The sequence below is a fragment of the Primulina tabacum genome, chromosome 16 (assembly GCF_025594145.1).
Source record: "Primulina tabacum isolate GXHZ01 chromosome 16, ASM2559414v2, whole genome shotgun sequence".
Classification (NCBI taxonomy): Eukaryota; Viridiplantae; Streptophyta; class Magnoliopsida; order Lamiales; family Gesneriaceae; genus Primulina; species Primulina tabacum.
In genome coordinates this window covers 36,324,668-36,346,014 of record NC_134565.1, presented here as the reverse complement: position 1 = coordinate 36,346,014, position 21,347 = coordinate 36,324,668, and the positions used below count along the sequence as shown (strand labels likewise).

Sequence of the window (21,347 nt, the reverse complement as noted above, 5' to 3'; positions counted from 1 at the left end):
AGGAAAAAATGGGAAAACTCCAAATAAATATCATAAAAATCAACACCCGCATTCATTGTAAACCTTTCTTCTTCGAGGACTGAAAAACAAATGAAATGGTCCCCCCCAACCTATCAGAAGAAAATAATGAAAGAATCGGATGGATGACATGATAAGAACAATCACTTCCTTGTACAGACCATAAAAAGAAGGGGTGAAACTGAAACCAAATATCCACCATAACAAATTCAAAAACTTTGAATATAACTTGATGTAATGTGGTCCTACTATACCTACACCCTACTATACCAAACTTCCAGCAAACATTTTAAAAGTGCTGCTCACTCGTTAACTACTAATCTTTAGTCCGGTTCAGGCATCCGTCAACGACAGAAGTTCTTGCAGTACTTGAGCTCTGAGAGTTGGACAGGGCATAGGTTTAAGATTGATGGCACGTTCCCTCGACAAGCTGGGGAAGACTTCTGGCTGGGTCCATTAGGAGAAGCATCTATCTGTTGGGATGGTAATGCTGAGATTGCTGAGTCAGCATTGACGTCGTTGGATGCCATTCATTCACCGCCACTTGTTTTTTTGGAGATAGAGGGTCAGATGTCGACCCAACTGGAAGCACTGGCTGCTTGTTGGTGACAATTTGCTGCCCTTGAGGTGATGCCGCTGAGACCGAATGACTCCCAAAAGAACTTTTTGGTTGGGAGATATTCACGTCGCTTAAGTGTTCAGTTTGAGACATCACTTCAGGAGCTGCGGATCTAGGCAAGTTCTGCCAATTGTGAGAATACGATGAATTATCGATTTGAACAGAAACTTTTGAGAAAAAAGGGTTTCGGATTGGGAAACTACCAGGAAGGAAAGATCCAGGCAGCACATCACCGGTTGAGGCGTTTATTTTAGCTGTTTCTGTCTGCTGCATTTGCTGCATATAATGCTTCTGGAGTTGAATCGATTGATGCTGATGCTGATGCTGATGCTGATGCTGATGAAGTATGGGTAATACACCAGATGTCTGAGAAAGCAAGGACGGAGGAAACGGCTGTTGGTTTCCACTTGCAACGGACGGAACAAAATTCACACTTCCAGCTAATCCATCAACTATGGAAGTTCCCATCATGGAGACAGGTGATACATCGTTGCTGGAACATTTACGACCATGGGTTTCTGACTTTCCCAAGGTACGTTTTAATCCATCGTCAACCTTTGTAGAACTAATTACACTTTTTCCCTCAGATGTCTGAAAATTCTTCTGTCTTGCCATCTGGTAACCATTCCAAGCAATGTCCGGAAGCACTGGGAAGATAGCAGAGTTCTGTGCCATGGATGAGAAGTTAAGAGGCGGACAAGATGGAGCATTTAAACCAAATGATGCCAGAAAAGGTTGCGGGATGAGTTCGTCTCTATTTTCAGTACTCCTTTGCAGTGCATCCGCATACAATGCACTACCTTTCCTTCCAATTTCTGGGTCGGACTTGCTGGACGGATGTGATGGTGGGAAATGCAGCTTCTCTGTCTCTGTTGAATGTGCAGCAGCTAGACTATGATAATTATTGTGAAAGATTTTTGTACTTGAGAGCTTCTGACTTTGAGAAACATCGAACATTGTAGAAGAGTAAAGAGAGGAGTTGAACAAAGGGAAAGCAGGGGACTGCACTCCTTTAAGCTTAGGCATAGCCATGTTTGTTGAAATAGGAAATTGACTGCCATTGTTTTGCAGCACTGCCATACATGGAGCAACTTCAGTAGAAGCCGAGTTCGGAATACCGAGGTTCGTAACAGCTTCTTCTCCAGGCAAGGACAAGTTTACAGAAGGTCCCCCAGCTGAATTAGAATGCAGAGACATGTTGCCACTTGCAGAAGCAGATTGGGCCGGTCCAGATGATTTAGCTGGTGTCATCACCGTTGTTTGATGGTGCCCAAGTGGGAAGATAAAGGCAGGATTATGCTACAAATAAAGAGGAAAATTACATAAAACTCAAAAAATAAGACCTGTAATTGTGATTTGAAGATTTAAAGGCAAAGACTACAGAAATAACCAGAAAATTATTAGCTGTGGTATGGAGTGAAGCCAGTTGAAGCATTGGATCTTTATTTTTTGTCGAATTCAACGCCAAGGGAACTTCAGAGCCTTTATCTTTTCCATTTCCCATAGTAATAGCACCCAAATTCTGCTTTCTCTGATAATCACCAACTACAGGGCTTCCATTCATAAACATTTGCGTTGGTGGCATGGTTCCACATAAAGTAGCGACACCAGCAGGCCCAGACAACACGAGTTTGTGATAAGTTCCTGATGTTGTTGAATGCTGCGGGCAATGTATCGATGAGTTGCACTTCTCTTTGGACGCGGCTGTGAGAATGTGAATTTTGGGGGCTGCAAAATTCCCATGGCTTTGGCAAGTTAACAAACAATGGAAACAATAACAAAAACATAATCCCCATGTATAGAGTACCTGCATGGCAATAGGAAATCTGGCCCTGTCAACCACGGGCAAAACTGCTTGCTGAGATTGCATATATCTGCATACAGAACAACTGGCTGAGCATCAAGCAGCATCGATTAAAAAAACAAATTAACAAAAGCTCTCATAGATATGCAACATACCCTGGATGAGGTAGAACACTAGGCCATCCACCGAGAGAAATTTGGAAAGGTAACAATGAAGTTTGTGCTGCGAAAAGAATGTCCCATTTAGCCGAAAATAAATCTCCGAATGGCAAATGACTAAGTCGATTGACGGATAAGCAAATTCTTATTCAGAAGCCTCACATTGATTTTTCTGCTCCTGATGACCGCGCAGCTGTTGTTTCCCACCGTCTCTGACGCTTGATTTATCATGATAGTGCTCTTCCAAATCAAGCTTCGGCAAGCGATTGACGGCCTCTCCGGGATCATCCTTTGAAATTGTTGCACTCTTCTGTATCAGAGTAAGTGGAATAGTCTCGGCCAAATTAAAACAATAAACTATAATATTTTAAAAAAATCATAATTATAATAATAAATATAATATAATGATAATACAATATAAATATACAAATACAAATAAATAAAATCCTTGTTTAGCGAAAAAAACCAGAAATAAAATTGGATCAATCGCATGAAAGATCTCTGTACATGTTCTGAACATCGTGAGCCATATATTTAGGAAAGAGTGCCATATCACCCAAAATATCTTTTTCCGGAGATGACGTTACAGGTGGAGGAACCTGTCCAAAATACATTTATCTCCAGTTTTTTCTCCTTCGTAAGTTCAGTATTTATAATTGGAGAATTTTGGACTCAGCGTACACTCACCATTAAATCAATCTCTAACTTGGCTTCCTTTTTGGTCTCCTCAACCACAATCGCGGTATCGTCCCTGCCAATCCAACCATAAATATAATCAGAATTCTTGAGAAGATGAATGTCGTATAATGATAAAAGATACAAACAAAAGTAAGAAACAGAGAAGCAAGCTGAGGATGCTCACGCTCTTGTCACTTTCGGATTCTGTACTTCATAAGCATCTACTTTAACACATGATGGCCGTTCGCTTTCTTTTGGAGACAACACTTTTTCTATGTTCAAAAACCCATCACCACACTGTGGAGCTGAGTCATTTGGAAATTTCTCTTTCTCAATTCCTTCGTCTTTGTTCATTTCCACCATTGAATCATCCATGGCTGTTTCAGGATCCACTTTTATTGATTTCCCGTACTGAAGTAAAAATGTTTTATCCTCTTTTCCACCCTTTGTCAACACTGCAATCCACCAAATCCACAAATTATTAAGTAAGTTTTGGAGAACCAAACTCTGAAAAACTTTCGATAAAACACGCAAGGGAAAAAGAACGACGACTGACCTTCATCAGCAGCGTTTACGCTATCGTCATCGATTGTTTCTTCATTTTTGGAAGACTGTGACAGGGATTGAGATTGTTTCATCAGATCGAACAGAGCTTCCACGACCTCGATCTCTACGTCATCTTGAATCTCTGAAGAAGGCCTGGGATTGGATGTACTCTTTAAAACACGTGGTGCTCTTGGGTCTACAGATTTCTGCAAAACCAGACACAGGACAGGAAATCCAAGTCAAGCAACCTCATTAATATGCACTAAATAGAGTTACAACACAAAAAAACCATGTAAAAGAGTAACCATCTTCTTTCTCATAGAAGCACCGGAAGCCGATAGCGATGCACCGCCGGCACAAATGTGACTTGCCGTCGCTGGAGATGATGGAAATCTCCGGCGACACAATTCCTCCCCTAATTTCCCGCTGCTTGAATTACGGTAGTCATGCAACCTCTTCATTGAAGCTGTAAAGAATAACAAAGACAATCAAAATTAATCAACAGAAACGGATTAAGATTAAAAAAAATGTTTAAAGCCAAAAACTGCCAAAGACAAAACGTACTTATGTTTAACGTCATACTTGAGCGAGCTCTTCGAGGAATGGGAACACCGATCGTCTCATCCACGGAAGCTCTGAGCACGGGGGAGGACCGAAGAGTACGGAGGTTTCGTCGATTATTCGTTAGAGACGAAGACTGCAGTGACGAGTGATCCAATCCATTAAGTAAATGAATTCCCGCATCTTCCTCTTCTTCAAGATACTCCTCATCGGTCGCGTCAGTACTCTCGTTCTCCCTATAACCTTCACCACCATTCATCTGCTGCATCGCGTACCTCTCAATCCTCCGTCTCTTCGGAAACTCCGGATCTCGATCCTTCTTCTGCGACCGCTCTCTATCTCTTAATCTCACTGCTTCATGCAATTCCTTCTCCCTATCCTCTTCTGAGAGGAAAAAAAAGAAGCGGAAAACATCATATAAATAACAGAAATCTCAAAAATCACTTAACAAAACAAAAATCGAAAAAACAGAGATTCTAAACGAATTTTTCCCAACCATTTGAATCTTTCAGAGAGGTGACTCTCTGTCGCCTCCTCGACAAACGTTTGACGGCGGAAGTAGTCCCAATCGTCAAATCTTTGCTCCTCTCCATTATAAAGCCAATTTCCTCCCAACAATCACGTAATTCGCTCGATTTCCAGCCATCTCGCCAGCAGAAATGAACGCAAAACAGAAAGAAACCGATACACCGAAATCTGCAGAAAACACACTCGGAGATTCAGAAACGAAAGAGAGAATTCGTCGAAAATCTCCTCTTCGCGCGATCCTCCCCTCTTTCTTCTCTCTCCTTGCTTTTCGTGCTCTTTCTATTCTTCACTTTTCGCACATCTCTCACTCTCAAGTCTTATCTATCCTGATTTCTTTGTTGTCATATTTAACTCTCACGCGAAACCTACTGCATAAAGCAAGATGAACCGCACCGATCACTCTATCGCCCTCTACACCTCATCTCCACCCTTGAATCTAATCTTCATCTGACGGTCATGTTCATCTCGTGCCTACGTGGCGGTTTCTGCCACATGGTTCATTTACTTGCTATTAAATCTGCGAGAAGATATATTATTTTTACAGTCTGTACTTGATTATTACTTTAAATACAAGATACACGTGTATAGTTTTTTTTATAATAATTAAAAGATTAAAGTGAAATTAGACCATTATCAAAAGATTAAAATGAAATTTAAATTTTTATAATTAAAAACAAAAATATTTGTTGAAATTAAAAATAAAATTAATAACATAAATATAATATTAGTATAAGATAAGGATAAAATTGAAAGACAGTTGAAAAGATTCTTAATAATAGTGATAGATATATGTTTCTATTGTCTTTTACATTTAATAATATTAATTTTGGAGTTTTAACTAAAGCAGAAAAGATTCAAAGCCTTTAAACTTCAATTAATTTTAAAAGTCGTAAATTATTTAATGTAATATGTTTATTATATTACTTGCATTAAATTTTAGGTTATTTTATAAAGTTATTATCACTTTCGTATTTAATAATAATTTGTAAAAACTTACATTATTTAAGCAAATTACCGTCCCTATCGTTGAGAAAAGGTAAATTAGCACGAATGCTACATTACCAAAATAACTAGTATTTTTTGTTTGCCAAGAAAAAAATATAGTCTTTTTGAATCCTCGACTATATTTTTTGTGCAAAAACTTATATGAAACGGTTTCACGGGTCTTATTTTGTGAGATAAGTCTCTTATTTGAGTTATCTATGAAAAAGTATTACTTTTTATCGTGAATATCAATAGAGTTGATCTGTCTCACTGATAAAGATTCGTGAGATCGAATTACAAGAGACCTACATTTTTATTTGTTATTAAACATAAATTCTACGAAAATGAAAGTAAATGGGATAAATATATTTTTTATAATTAAATAAATATTGACATAATCAACTATCATTTCTCTTCAGATTAAGATAATTACTATTCACAAGGATGTTACAGGAAATTTTTGTTAATGATCTCATAATATTCATCACACAAAAGTATATTATAATAATATTTTGAATTATATATTATATATATTGAGCTTACGAATATACAGTAAGAGTATATATTGCCTTTATTAATACTTTTATTAAAAATTGTAAAGACTGCTTTACCCGATAAAGATTAAAATATATATATATATATATTTCAAGATTAACTCGATAAAATGGATGCGCTACACATTCAATATGTGTAATATAGACAATCTTTTGAATAATTTCAATTACAATATGTATTTTTTTTTATTAAAAATAACCAAAATTTGAAAATAAAAAATTTTATGTATTGGGAGAAGTAAAATTATTAGCTAATATATAATCCATAAACTTTAATTATTTAACCTTGTCGAAATATATAATTTAATATAATGAAATGGTTATTTCAAAATAGGAGAGATGGTAATTTGTTGGAGTACAACAAAATTTGTACATCAATTCTTACAACACAATAAATTAATTACAAAAATTTTACTTATCAAAATCTCGTGATAAATTCAATATAAAATCTCACAAAATAATAAAAAAAATCTTACAATATAATAACAAAATTTTACATAAAATTGTTATAAATATCGTTTCTACGATATTTTAATGGCATTTTTAGCATTATGTTTTTTTATAATAGTTCCCTCACGCGTTAGTTGGAGCTGAGCAGATTTGCTTGTTAGTACAAAACTGAAACAAAAAAACTAACTTCAAACACGTGTCATATCCTGATTGGAGACATTAAACAGCCCCGAAATAAAAACTGTCACCGCAAGTTGAAACGAATGGCTACATTTAAACCCACTTCACGTGGGGTTTTTATCGGTTTGTACATACCGCAGCTTCAGTTGTACTAGAGAGATATCAATTTGGGCCCCACATCTTTCGAATAAATATTCCGACATGGCAGTCTCTCTTTTTAATTCCTGAGTGGGTGCCACAAGGAGCCAACGTGGCGCCCAATTGATTGCATCATGTTTAAGAGCGAGATCACAGCCGTCCAAATTTCCGGGTCGGACGGTGGAGCTTATTCCACAGTAATCGGAGTAGGTGGCGACACTGGTGGAGCCAGAGTCGGTACGATATTTCACCCCTCGTGCTATTTTTTTTTGACGTCATCTCTCGATTATTTATTTTTCTGAATTTTGAAAATATAAGATAAATTCAGGCTCCGTGGAGTTTGACTTTTATTTGACAGCAATTACTCGTGTAAATAAAACCATGTAATAAATTGTAACATTTATTTGACAGCAATTACTCATATAATTAAAACATAACAATTCATTTGAATGTAATTTTAAAACATTGGGATTTCATTACTATCTTAAGAATAAAATCTTATAATTTGTAAAATCTTTCGATTAGGGATGCTTATAGATTATTGAACGCTGGGATGAGACGGAGAGCCGTTTGAGACGTGACTGTCAATTTTTCAAATAGTAATTCAATTAAGATCTAAATACGTGTCGTATTTTAGGTATGGTTTGTTGGGAAGTATAGTCGAAGGGGAGTTAATGAAGAGAAGAATATTTAGGTTTTTTTCTTTTTAGTTTTTTTTCTCCTTTGTACGGTTTTTAATATTTTTTTATATGCTTTTGTTTTTATTTTTACACATGATAATACATTTTATTTGATCTCGGGTATTTCTTTTATAAACTTTTTGATACTCACGGGAAATTTAGTGTCCGATTTCAACAAATGTCGCTAGTTCAGACACAGGTTTTGAAATTGTCCTGAGCCTGAAATCACGAATAAGACCGTTAGAAGGGGATCAGGAGGGTGTACTGGCGTAGCCCCTCCGATGCTCAAGTCAGAGACCGAGGATAAAAGTGGAGAGCTCAAACTAAAACGAGCTTTTTATCGAGTCAAGCTTCGAATATCTCGCAAACGGTTTGGTTCATTTACATCCCTAAGAGCAGCTAAGAGTGCTGCTGAAAAATAATATAGGAAAATATCTGAATTAAACACTCAAACCTGTTATTTATAAGAAAATACATGAGCCTTTGATAGTCATGTCTTTCATTTGGGCTAAAGATGAGCCATAGTGGGCACATCCATGAAGTTTCACTTTTATTTTATAAATGTACAGATTTTTATGTAAATTTATGTCATCAATGATCTTGTCTCTTTCCAAATATTTTATTTATTTTAGTATAGTTTTCATTCTGTTGAAAATAATATATTAAATATTGAAAAATAATATTAAAAATGTGTGTATTGAATATTTGAATGTTATATTTATGTAGGTAATTATGTATTTTATTCTTGGATTATTTGTAAAGATTTCCTATAAATAGATCTCTCATTTGTGAAGAAATTCACAATTGAATAGAGAGAAAAATATTATAAAGTGTGTAGTTTGGTAAATTTTGAGAGTTTGAGGTTTTTACTTTTTACCATAAATTTTTACTTTTTCACAACACGTTATCAGCACGAAGCTCTAAAAGTCCTCCATACTTTTCCAAGCTCCAAACAGAAGAAAAAGATAACAAAAGTAATAATATTTATTTTACTGTTATTTATTTATTGTGTATATATTAATATATAATATAATGTTCTTATTAGAAATAATAAAAATAAATTTTTCAAAAACTTGTTATAAATCCAGGGAGGATGTTAAGACGACATCCCACACTCCCGGTAAGGGATACGACAAGTATAAAACCCTATAAGATTTTTAAACAAAATAACTTATGACACATCATTATAATAATGTGATATGATATACATAATTATTTAAACATGACTAATATTATATACACCATATTATTACCATAAAATTATACAAATACATACATTTATTTTTTTGTACACCAACGGTCATAAACGGTAACAAAACGGCTAGTTTTTGCCCTATAAATATGATCTCACAAACTCTTTCAATCACTCCAACTTTCTCCTATTCTCTAAAAATTATTCTTCATCAAATTTTCGAAGAAAAAAGAAGATGGCTTTCTCAAGGTTATTTTTAATTATTTTGGTTATCATACTCACGAGTCTTTTATTTATCGGAGAATATCCTTCTCGTGTGTTTTCTTTATTTTTACAAATGCTTGTAATTGTTGTTTATCCATTATTTTGTATTGCAATATTCATTAACTAATAAAATGCATCGTAATTTTTTAGTACCACCATGTCATATTTGACAAAGCTCGAATTTGTTGCGCTCGACATCAGGGGAAAAAATTATATGCCATGGACTCTCGATGTAGAAATGCATCTTGAGTCATTGGGTTTAAGCGAGACCATTAAAAAAAATGGTATATTTTCATCACAAGAAAAAGCAAAAGCTATAATATTTTTGCGTCGACATCTCGATGAAGATTTAAAATGTGAATATCTCATCGAAAAAGATCTCATGGCTCTGTGGAAAGGATTGAAAGAAAGATTTGAACATATAAGGGAAGTTATACTTCCGACCGCCCGTGATGAATGGAATATGTTAAGATTCCAAGATTTTAAGAAAGTCAGTGATTATAATTCAGCGATGTATCGAATAATCTCGCAGCTAAAATTTTGTGGACATGAGGTTACAGAATCGGAAATGCTTGAAAAAACATTTTTCCACGTTTCACGCATCAAATATAACTTTACAGCAACAATATAGAGTGCGTGGATTTGCGAGATATTCTGAACTCATCGTCTGTCTTCTTGTGCCGGAAAAAAACAATGAGCTATTAATGAGAAATCATCAGTCCCGACCCACTGGATCAACAGCATTTCAGAAGTAAATGATGTGAGTAAAAATGAATTTAAATTTGGAAACCAAAATCAAATTCAAAGACAAGATTTTGGTCGAGGTCGAGGTCGAGGTCGTGGTCATGGACATGGAATTGGCCGTGGTCGTGGTCGTGGTCGAGGCCGTGGTTTTGAAAACAATAGAGATATTTATTTTTATAACTCATCTCAAAAGGGCGTCACGAACCACCCACAGAAAAGGCATCATGAGAACATGAGTGTTAATGAAAATCACTCGAAAAGATTTGAAAGTTCTTGTTTCAGATGCGGCACTCCAGGACATTGGTCTCGTATTTGTCGAGCCCCTGAGCACCTTTGCAAGCTCTATAACGAATCGATAAAGGGGAAAGAAAAAGAGACCAACTTCACTGAACACAGTGACCGTTTGAGTGATTCAACTCATTTTCATGCTGCTGATTTTATGAATGATTTCTCTGGAAATGATCAATATGTTGGTGGGATAGAAATGAACAATATTGATGCTACTGATTTTCTCAATGATTTCTCTGAGAATGAACAATATAATGGTAGAATATAAATGTACAATAATTTATTTTTCATGTATTCATATAATAATGTTTTATTGTACAATTATGATATGTGTTATATTTACATATGTATTGTCAGTAATCTTATTTCATTGCATATTTTTTTTGAAGTTCAAATATGGAAAATGCTATGAGCAAAGCTGAAGTTTGCATACCCAATAGTGGTACAACGCACACTATCTTTCAAGATAAAAGATATTTCTTGGAACTAAAACCAACAAAAACAACGGTGAATACAATATCAGGTCTTGTAGACTTGATTGAAGGATGTGGTAAAGCACAATTTTTGTTACCTAATGGTACAAAATTTTTGATCAATGATGCTTTATATTCACCACAATCGAAAAGAAATTTGTTGAGTTTTAATGATATATATTCCCATGGGTATGATACTCAAACAATGAATGAAGGGAATGAGAAATATATGTGTCTTATCACATATAAATCAGGAAAGAAATATGTGATTGAAAAACTACCAATACTCCCTACTGGATTGCATTATACACATATAAGTCTCATTGAATCAAACATGGTAGTAGATGATTCTTCAATATTAACCAATTGGCATGATCGATTAGGACATCCTGGTTCAACAATGATGCGAAGAATTATAGAAAATACACATGGTCATCCACTGAAAGACCAAAAGATCTTTCAGAATAATAAGTTTCAATGTAAAGCATGTTCTCTTGGAAAACTTATTATAAGACCATCGCCAGCCAAAATCCAAACTGAATCACCAATATTTCTTGAACGTATTCAGGGTGATATTTGTGGACCAATCCATCCACCACGTAGACCATTCAGATACTTTATGGTATTAATTGATGCCTCCAACAGATGGTCACATGTATGTTTATTGTCAACTCGAAATGTTGCATTTGCAAGATTACTTGCTCAAATAATAAAATTGAGGAATCAATTTCCCGATTATACAATCAAGAAAATTAGAATTGATAATGCTGGTGAATTTACTTCCTAGACTTTCAATGATTATTGTATGTCTATGAGAATCATTGTTGAGCATCATGTTGCTCATATACATAAACAGAATGGATTGGCTGAATCATTGATTAAACGTGTGCAAATGATTGCTAGACCAATGATTATGAAAACAAAGCTCCCTATTTCTATATGGGGACATGCAATTTTACATGCTGCTTCATTAATTCGCATCAGACCAAGTGCATATCATAAATACTCCCCATTGCAGCTTGCATTTGGTAAAGAACCAGACATTTCTCATCTGAGAATTTTTTGATGTATGATGTATGTGCCTATTGCACCACTGCAACGAAAGAAAATGGGACCTCAAAGAAAGATTGGAATTTATATCGGTTATGATAGTCCATCAATCATTCGATATCTTGAACCTCAGACAGGCGACGTGTTCACAGCACGTTTTGCTGATTGTCATTTTAATGAGGAAATCTTCGCAATGTTAAGGGGAGAACAAAAACATACCGAAAAGGAAATTACATGGTATGTATCATCATTGTTACATCTGGATCCAAGAACAAAACAATGTGAAAAAGATGTACAGCAAATTGTGCACTTGCAAAGAATAGCAAATCAAATACCAGATGCATTTGCAGACACAAATGGGGTAACTAAATCATATATACATGCTGCAAATGTCCCTGCTCGAATTGAAATTCCGAAAAAACAAATTGAAAATACTCATGATGTCATTAAATGCCTGAAGCGTGGAAGGCCAGTCGGTTCCAAGGATAAAAATCCTCGAAAAAGAAAATTCATAGAGAAACACGATGATCACAAAATAAAGAATGATGTTCCTGAAGAAACACTTGATGATCACAAAATAGAGAATGATGTTCCTGAAGAAACACATGATGATGAAAATGTTCTGTCAGAACCACAAACTGACGAGAATCATGAAATCTCTATCAATTATATTAATACTGGAAAAATATGGAACCGAAAAGATATAGAAGAAATTGATGATATATTTTCTTATAATGTGACAATCGACATCATAAATGATAATGAAGATTATGAACCAAAATCTTTTGGTGAATGTAAAAATCGGCAGGATTGGATAAAATGGAAAGAAGCCATCCGGATTGAATTGGATTCGTTAAATAAACGTAATGTTTTTGGACCTATAGTTCTTACATCTGAAGGTGTAAACCCTGTTGGATACAAATGAGTTTTTATTCGGAAGCGAAATGAGAAAAATGAAATAGTAAGATATAAAGCTCGACTTGTTGCACAAGGTTTTTCTCAAAGGCCTGGAATTGATTATGAAGAAACATATTCTCCCGTGATGGATGCAATTACGTTTTGGTATTTGATTAGCATGGCGTTATCTGAAAATTTAGAAATGCGTCTTATGGATGTTGTTACAGCTTACTTATATGGATCACTTGATAATAATATATATATGAAAATCCCTGAAGGATTTAAGATGTCTGAAGCACAAAGTTCAAAACCCAAAGAATGTTATTCTGTGAAATTACAAAGATCGTTATATGGGATAAAGCAATCCGGCCGAATGTGGTATAATCGGCTAAGTGATCACTTGATTAAAAAGGGATATGTAAATAATTCAATATGCCATTGTGTTTTCATTAAGAAAACAACATCCAGATGCGTAATTATTGATGTATATGTTGATGATTTAAACATCATTGGAACAAATAAGGAAATTCAAGATGTTGTGTCATACTTGAAGGAAGAATTTGAATTGAAGGATCTTGGAAAAACCAAGTATTGTCTGGGTTTACAAATTGAACAAAAAGAATGTGGAATGTTTGTTCACCAGACAAATTATACAGAAAAGATCCTTAAACGTTTTAATATGGATAAATCAAATCCTTTAAGTACTCCAATGGTTGTTAGATCATTAAACATAGAAAGGACCCATTCCGTCCATGTGAAAATGATGAAGATATTCTTGGTCCAGAAGTACCATATCTAAGTGCTATCGGTGCCCTTATGTATCTTACAAATTGTACAAGACCTGATATATCTTTTGCCGTAAATTTGTTGGCAAGATTTAGCACATATCCTACAAAGAGACACTGGAACGGAATTAAACATATATTCCGTTATCTACGAGGAACAACAGACTTGAGACTTTCGTATTCAAAAGATGCTAATCCAAGTATAATTGGTTATGCCGATGCTGGATACTTATCTGATCCACACAAGGCACGTTCCCAAACTGGATATGTATTTACTCGTGGAGGTAATGCAATTTCTTGGCGTTCACAGACACAAACGCTCGTAACAACTTAATCAAATCATGCCGAGATTATTGCACTACATGAAGCAAGCCGTGAATGTGTGTGGTTAAAATCAATGACCCAACATATCCAAATCTCATGCGGATTATCATTCGACGAGAAGCCTGTGATACTATATGAAGATAATGCTGCATGTGTTGCTCAAATGAAAGAGGGATACATAAAAAGCGACATAACTAAACATATTCCTCCTAAGTTCTTCGCATTCACCAAAGAGCTAGAGAAGAATAAATGTATTGATGTTCGTCACATTCAATCAAGTGAAAACTCATCAGATCTCTTCACAAAGGCACTTCCTACGTCAATATTCAGAAAGCACATATATAATATTGGGATGCGCAATCTACGAAATTTGTGAATAATTGTTCGTGTCAACATGAGGGGGAGATTACGTGACTCCACTCTTTTTCCCTTACTATGGTTTTTATCCTAATGGGTTTTTCCTAGTAAGGTTTTTAACGAGGCAGTACAAAAACATGTAATGAAGACATCTTCGTATCATGATCATCATCACAAGGGGGAATGTTGAAAATAATATATTAAATGTTGAAAAATAATATTTAAAATGTGTGTATTGAATATTTGAATGTTGAATATTTGAATGTTGAAAATAAGAGTTGTAAATGTTGAAAATAAGAGTTGTAAATATTGAAAATTTGGATTATTTGTAAAGATTTCCTATAAATAGATCTCTCATTTGTGAAGAAATTCACAATTGAGTAGAGAGAAAAATATTATAAAGTGTGTAGTTTGGTAAATTTTGAGAGTTTGAGAATATTTGGATTATTTGTAAAGATTTCGTATAACTAGATCTCTCATTTGTGAAGAAATTCACAATTGACCGCAAAAAGTCGAGTTTGTGATGAACCTTTGGAGGAATTATTGATAAATATCTTTAGTTGATTTTCCTTGAGAGTTTGACTTATACTCCAATCGAGTCCCCCGACGTAATAAAATTGTTTGTGTCTGAACACATCATTCGTGTCATATTATGAGTTGAAATTGAATATCGTTCATATCAACCCTTAGCTAAAAGAAGGCTCCACATGATAATTAATCAGTTCACATGATAAAAAAACAAAGATAGAGGCCGAATACAGATTACAGACAATACCACTAAATCTCCCTTCAAACATGACAATAACATTTTTGCCTAAGGTGTACAAATATACGCAATGGCTCAATGATTCATGCGGGATTCATTCGTATGATCAAGAACGAGGACAAAACCGAAAAAGCAGATGTCAACAATTTCTTATACCGTCAGCAACTCCTGAAAGACATAAGAAAAAGGGATGCAAAGAGTGAAGGTCAAGTTTTAAGTGTTTCGGCTATAAGTTGTTCAAAAAGAGAAATGAAGCTTCAATGAGTCTGTAATGTGAGATGGAGTTACCTTCTCCTTTTGTTTGTAGATTGAATCAATCTTCTTCATGTATTCGTCTGTCACTTTCTGCATATCAAGAATCCAATTTTTCATAGGAACAATTGGATTTTCATTTATAGAGAAAAAGATGGTCGTAAATCTTATTGATTTGCAGCAATGTTAAATTATAAACCATATAATAATTCCTAGTTCATGGTAATGAACACGAAATGGGTAGGAATTTCATATGTTGCTTAATTAGTTAATGGAAATCAGCTAATCCAGGTACCTGCAAATCACCGGACAGGTCCTTTACATTGTCCTCCGAGAGTTTTTTATCCTGCAAGATTTTCGGTAAGAATGAATATAACCATGACATGGTAATTAAATGAGGCAACTTATTCAGACCTTCTCGAGTTTTTCGTAGGATTTGATTGCATCTCTTCTTATATTCCTAATAGCAACCTACAAGCATAAATAGCAACTTAAAAGCAATATATAACGTGTTTTGTACGAGATGCACATAGATGTGGACAGTAACCTTTCCTTCTTCAGCTTGTTTGGCCACAACTTTCGACAGTTCCTGGAATAATAGATCAAGGAAAATCGATATTTAAAATTTTGCAGAATCATTAACAGAAAAGGCAAATCAACTCATAATTTATCAGAAAAACTATGTAACTATTCAATTCTACATATGGCACATTCAAAAATGCCTTGGGGTAAATGTAAAAGCATTTTCTTTAACTAGGTCATAGAAACAATATATTAAGCAAAAGTTCATGATACCTTTCTCCTCTCAGCCGTCAGCTGAGGTAGTGTCAATCTTATAACTTCTCCATCATTATTTGGAGTCAAACCAAGACCAGAGTTGACAATTGCCTTCTCTATTTCCTTCAAACTGTAAATGATCTGAATCAAAATTATTGGATATGATAAAGATAGCATGTAACTAACCATTCAAAACGTGATAACATGCTAATCACTTTCATCTCACTGTTTCATAATGCCACAACTTACGAGTCCGCAATATCCAAGAACATTCAATCAAAGCTCTATTACACCTCCTAAATGACAATGCTTATCAGTGACCCTTATTCACCTATGTCATCTATTTGATGAAGAACACAGAGGGGGATTGAAGAGTTGAAACAAATTTCATATACCGATTTCAAAGCAACTTAGCTTATCCGCATAGCTTGTCCAGTATTATCTTGGTAACAACTAAATAAGATGAATGAAGAAGTGTGCAAAACTTTTGCAATTTAGACTTAAATACAGCACCAAGATGTACCTGGATTTGTCATATGGCTGCACCATAAGAGAACTTGCATCCGGTGTACTGATCTGAGCTATACTCTTAAGGGAGACGGGCGTTCCATAGTACTCCACCTACAAAGGTGAAGGGTCATAAAACAAATGACATTCAGTCAAGAAATTCAGTTTTCTATTGTAAGATAGGTTGCACGAGTGTCAAAGGTACAACATTGCAAAAACCAGATAAACTTATTTTCAAGGAAACAGATACAATGCCTGAAGAAATAGGAGGAAAAAAGTGGCATTGGGAGCAGCATAAGTAAAGATGATTAGGATAATCCAAATCTTCACGAAAGGATCATATTGATGGAAAAATAACCTTGCAATGAGGTCAGTAAAGTCCATTAATACAACTTGTCTCATTTTTTCCACCAAGTGTCCTTTAATGCATAGGGGCAGAAAAAAAGTCAACAAATGTCTGTAACCCTTGGAAAATTTCGGTTATATATGCTTCAAGTTTATGACTTGTTCTTATTTCCAATACTCACTAAATTTTCAGCAGAGAAATTTGGAGAAAACATCATTAACAAGAAGGCTGCATAAACTTCATAAAACAACAACTGATAAATATAAAGGATCGCGGATCTGCTACAGACAAGTAGCATAAGATTATGCTCATGCTATGGTAATATAAGACGTTGAAAAAAAAAAGAACTCGGTTCATGCAATATAAAGTACTGAAAGACAACCTCCCAAAGTCCATATTTCTGCATTAAGAAAGGCGGCATATACAGCATCAACGAATAAGATACAAGAACACAGATCAGATATGCTGAGCAAATCATCTCTCGAGGAAAAAAAATGTACCTCCACTTTATCTAGTATTGCTGGGTTGGCTCTACCCGTTCTTATGGAATTGAAGCTGAACCTCACATTTTCAATAGTTTTTTCCATTCTCTCTTTCTGAAAACCAGAGCACACAATTTAACTCATAGCTTGTTACAATAATTACCACGTTCGAAGGAAACATCCAAAACTATTAATGATACAGCTTAATGCCATTTTCTTACAACATCCTTCTCAATCATAGATTTCTCCGCCTCTATTTCTTCAATAGTCGCACACTTCAACACCACACATCTACAAATCATCAAACCCAGAACGGATTCAAAAAACAAATAACTTAACAACAAGCATTCTCATTTGGTGATACCATCCAACAGAATAATACGCAGCTTTCAAAAAACAAAAATTTCGACCCAACTTGCCTCTTGTTCCGTGACTGTTTAACAACCAAAGGCTTCCCAGAAAACCCTCTTGCCCCCACCTGAAAATTTACGTAGCTAGAAGACGCACTCCAAGAACCCACACTCCCAGATTTTGGATACGAATCTGCAGTGAAGGCTAAAGTATGAAACACATGCAGAGACCGGAAACAGAACAAGAACTGAGATTTCTCACTGACCTGGGATAGAAGAGTAGCAGATGGAGCGTATGTGAGATGCAGGCGACAATGCCATCGGCACAGTTGTGAAAGAGCCCGTTCGACAAAATGCCGAAGTGAAGTAAAGCTGATGACTAAATTTTTGTGTCTGGATAAGAAGAGCGATATTTCTCTCGAGGCACGTTCACCATGTAAAAATTCTACCGGGGGCCACAGAATTGGTCAAGGCCCGTATAATATTGGTCTCAAGGCCTATATAATAAACTCAGATATGGGCCAATTTTCCTCTTTGACCCAAAAGAGAAACCCAATGGGGAAATCTATACATATAAAAATAAACTTGTTATATATAATAACTTTTCATCAAAAAATTAATGCTTAAAAAGAAAATAAAATGAATTATTGTTAATTTAATAATATTCTAATTTTCATATCAATAATTTATTTATTTTTTAAAATAATAATATTTCACATATATTTATTTAAATGTATTGATTTTTAAATAATATTAAAAAAGATATATTTATATATGCAATTTTAAAATATAAAAATAAAAAACTTATTATTTCACTGAAGAAATTTTTTTAAAAAATACTTAAATCTACACTGACACACAATAATTGCAAAATATAAATGTATTTACAAATTTTTTGTAATTCATCAGATTAAATATTTTTATATTAATGTTTTACAATATTTTAAAATCAATAGTCTAATTAGACTGTTTGTAAACATACTTACAAAAAAATTATTCAAAGCAGGAAAAAAATAAATTTTTCTAAATTAGTTTCAGTAAGTCTCCTTTAAGACGATCTCGCATATTTATATTCGTTAAACGACTCGACTCGGTCCATATCTTGAGTTAAAAATAATAATTTTGATATAAAACAATAATTTTTCATGAATCGCGTTTTGTAGAAGCTTCATCTCACAAATTGATTCATGGTACAGTCTCATAAGAATTTCTGTATATTAGTTTTTATATTTTCTTATAGTAAAAGAAAATCAAAATCATTATATGTTTATATCAATATTTTAAAAAAATCATTTGAGGACATATTAGATATCTTAGATTAAATAAAAAAAATATAAAGTGTGTTTTTTTAAAAAAAATGGAGTGTGAATAACAGTTGCTTAATGTTCGCAATTATCGTATTATTTCTTTTATTTTCGGTTATAGTTTTGATTTTTGTATTAATTTATATATTTATTTTTCCATACTCTCTAGAATATTAGATAAACTATGATTTTTTATATAATAGTATGCTTTTTAGTTTTTTAGTTAATAAATTTGTCGTAAAATTATTGGTTCATTTATTGTCCATGCATCGATACTATTATAATTGAATTAGAACTTTAATATCAAGATTTTTTTAAAATGTTCAGAAAATAATTAAAAATTAAATCAAAATTTTCATCTAGTAAATTTTTTTTTTGTTTTTTGAATTTTTTTAAAATTTTGATAGATAGAAGATACTATGATTTTTTTATATATATTTTCCTATTATGTATATTAATCTCAATTTCACTCAATCGAATGCAATAATAAATAATAATTCAATTTGACGACTTGATTATTATCTTTATTTAAATATGATCTCAAATTGTATAAAAATGTATATAATAATTAAATATATTCATTAATTCAATAATTTTGAGTAATTATTTAAATATTCATACTTATTCGTTTTAATATTTCGTTCCATTGCACGACGGAGACACTAGTGGTGAGAAAATGAGTAGATCATAACAGCAAAAAAAAAAAAAAAAATTCATCATCTAAAAAATCCTTGAAATAAAATGTGTCATAAAACGCAAATTTACACAAGAGACGTGATCTGACTAATCTTGAATCCAATCCAAATAATAAAATACACATGCAAAGAAACAAATATATGGCCAGGTTTCGAATGGCTATCAACCCTATTCACGCAATATATGTGAGTGAGTACGTTCTTGCTCTGGCTTTTTTTTCACCAAACAAAGCAACCAAACCCCCTGCAATTTCCATTATATAAAGCCCCTCTTTTCAGGATCTTCTTCTTCCTGCTGTTCAACTGCTTCTACTTACCTCGCCAGCTGTAAACCCCCGCAAATTAATCCTTCGTCTCCCACAAAATTCAGTCATGGGACTGGAGAAAAATGAACTGTTCCTCTTTTCTTTCGTGGCTTTTTTGGGATTCACCATGGGTGCTACTGTGTACGAAGTCGGTGACTCTGCGGGATGGACTGTTACCGGAAATGTGGATTACGGCAGATGGGCTTCTTCGAAGACGTTTCGAATTAATGATACTCTTCGTAAGTTCATTTCTCTAGCTGATTAAATTCATGATTCGTTGATTTCTTGGAAAACTCGAATTCTTTGGGAGGGGTACTGGTTCTACATTTTCTCACCAACCTCCATCTTGAATATTCGCACATACCCGCATTATTGAAACAAAAACAACTTGGGATTCGTCATCTCATCACATGCATGTTCTCAATCTTCTTATGTAAATACCATATAGTATGCGTTCTTCTTAATCCGCCATAGTCCTATATATATACCGGTGGGTTTGAATTGTTACAGGAAGTTTAAATCAATATACACACACACACACTTTGTGAGACGATTGTAAAAACATGAATTTGTGCGTAGTTTTCAAATTCGACCCGCAGTATCACAATGTGCTGCAAGTGAGCCGCTCGGACTTCCATTCGTGCGACGCTACTGCTCCGATGGCCACCTACTCCACCGGAAATGACTCGTTCTTCATACGGAGCCCCGGCCACTACTTCTTCTTCTGTGGATTTCTGGGCCACTGCCAGGCGGGTCAGAAAGTCGATATTCGGGTACCCAAGCCTCTTGGGCCCGTTGGAGCTCCAATTGGAAGCCCAATCCAGCCTCCTCAAGCCTCGCCCAATGGCCCGATGGAACCAAGCCCATCCAGCGGGGAATCTATCATATGTTTCCAAAAAATTTTGCTTTTACTGGTTTTTCTCACGTGGGATTTGTTTTAATTGTGGGATTATGCTTCATATCAGGAGTCTTTGGTAAGTGAATGTTTTGGACAAAAGTATAGTTGTTAGAGTGGTTTATTGGAGGATGGTTTGCTTTTAGGACGTAATTTTGTTCGTCGACGTACTTAATTCTAACTCGAATCTCGTTGAAGTAAAAATATCCCTTAAAGTTTGTTTCTTTTGCTTCGAAAGCCATGGAAATGCCTGTGTGTTATGCCCACAGTTTAATTTGGTTTACTTGTTTTGTTCGGATCCTAACTTTTACACTAAATAACAAATATAAATAATAAAAGATTATATTTGAGAACAACATAGGATGAAACTTTCTCTTGACTTATCGAGAACATAAT

The 21,347-nt window shown here is 34.5% G+C and overlaps 2 protein-coding genes across 2 annotated transcripts; both read right to left on the bottom strand.

Annotated features, from left to right (window-relative positions):
* Positions 1-127: 127 nt before the first annotated feature.
* Positions 128-5,262, bottom strand: LOC142528647 (uncharacterized). Its single transcript, XM_075633734.1, is given in 12 exon segments — positions 128-1,936; positions 2,028-2,260; positions 2,263-2,365; positions 2,445-2,511; positions 2,597-2,663; positions 2,762-2,909; positions 3,287-3,350; positions 3,462-3,732; positions 3,834-4,029; positions 4,129-4,289; positions 4,406-4,768; positions 4,881-5,262. Coding segments are annotated over 12 exon segments (3,219 nt in total). The 5' UTR covers positions 4,978-5,262; the 3' UTR covers positions 128-487.
* Positions 5,263-14,983: 9,721 nt separating this feature from the next.
* On the bottom strand, positions 14,984-18,189 carry LOC142529901 (ribosome-recycling factor, chloroplastic-like). The gene is made up of 11 exons (XM_075635594.1): positions 18,019-18,189; positions 17,822-17,945; positions 17,624-17,693; positions 17,421-17,516; positions 16,591-16,688; positions 16,086-16,197; positions 15,838-15,879; positions 15,705-15,761; positions 15,586-15,636; positions 15,327-15,383; positions 14,984-15,206 (listed from the first exon to the last, which is right to left on the bottom strand). The coding sequence occupies exons 1-11, from the start codon at positions 18,071-18,073 to the stop codon at positions 15,189-15,191; spliced, it is 780 nt and encodes a 259-aa protein (XP_075491709.1). The 5' UTR covers positions 18,074-18,189; the 3' UTR covers positions 14,984-15,188.
* Between the last annotated feature and the right edge of the window lie 3,158 nt (positions 18,190-21,347).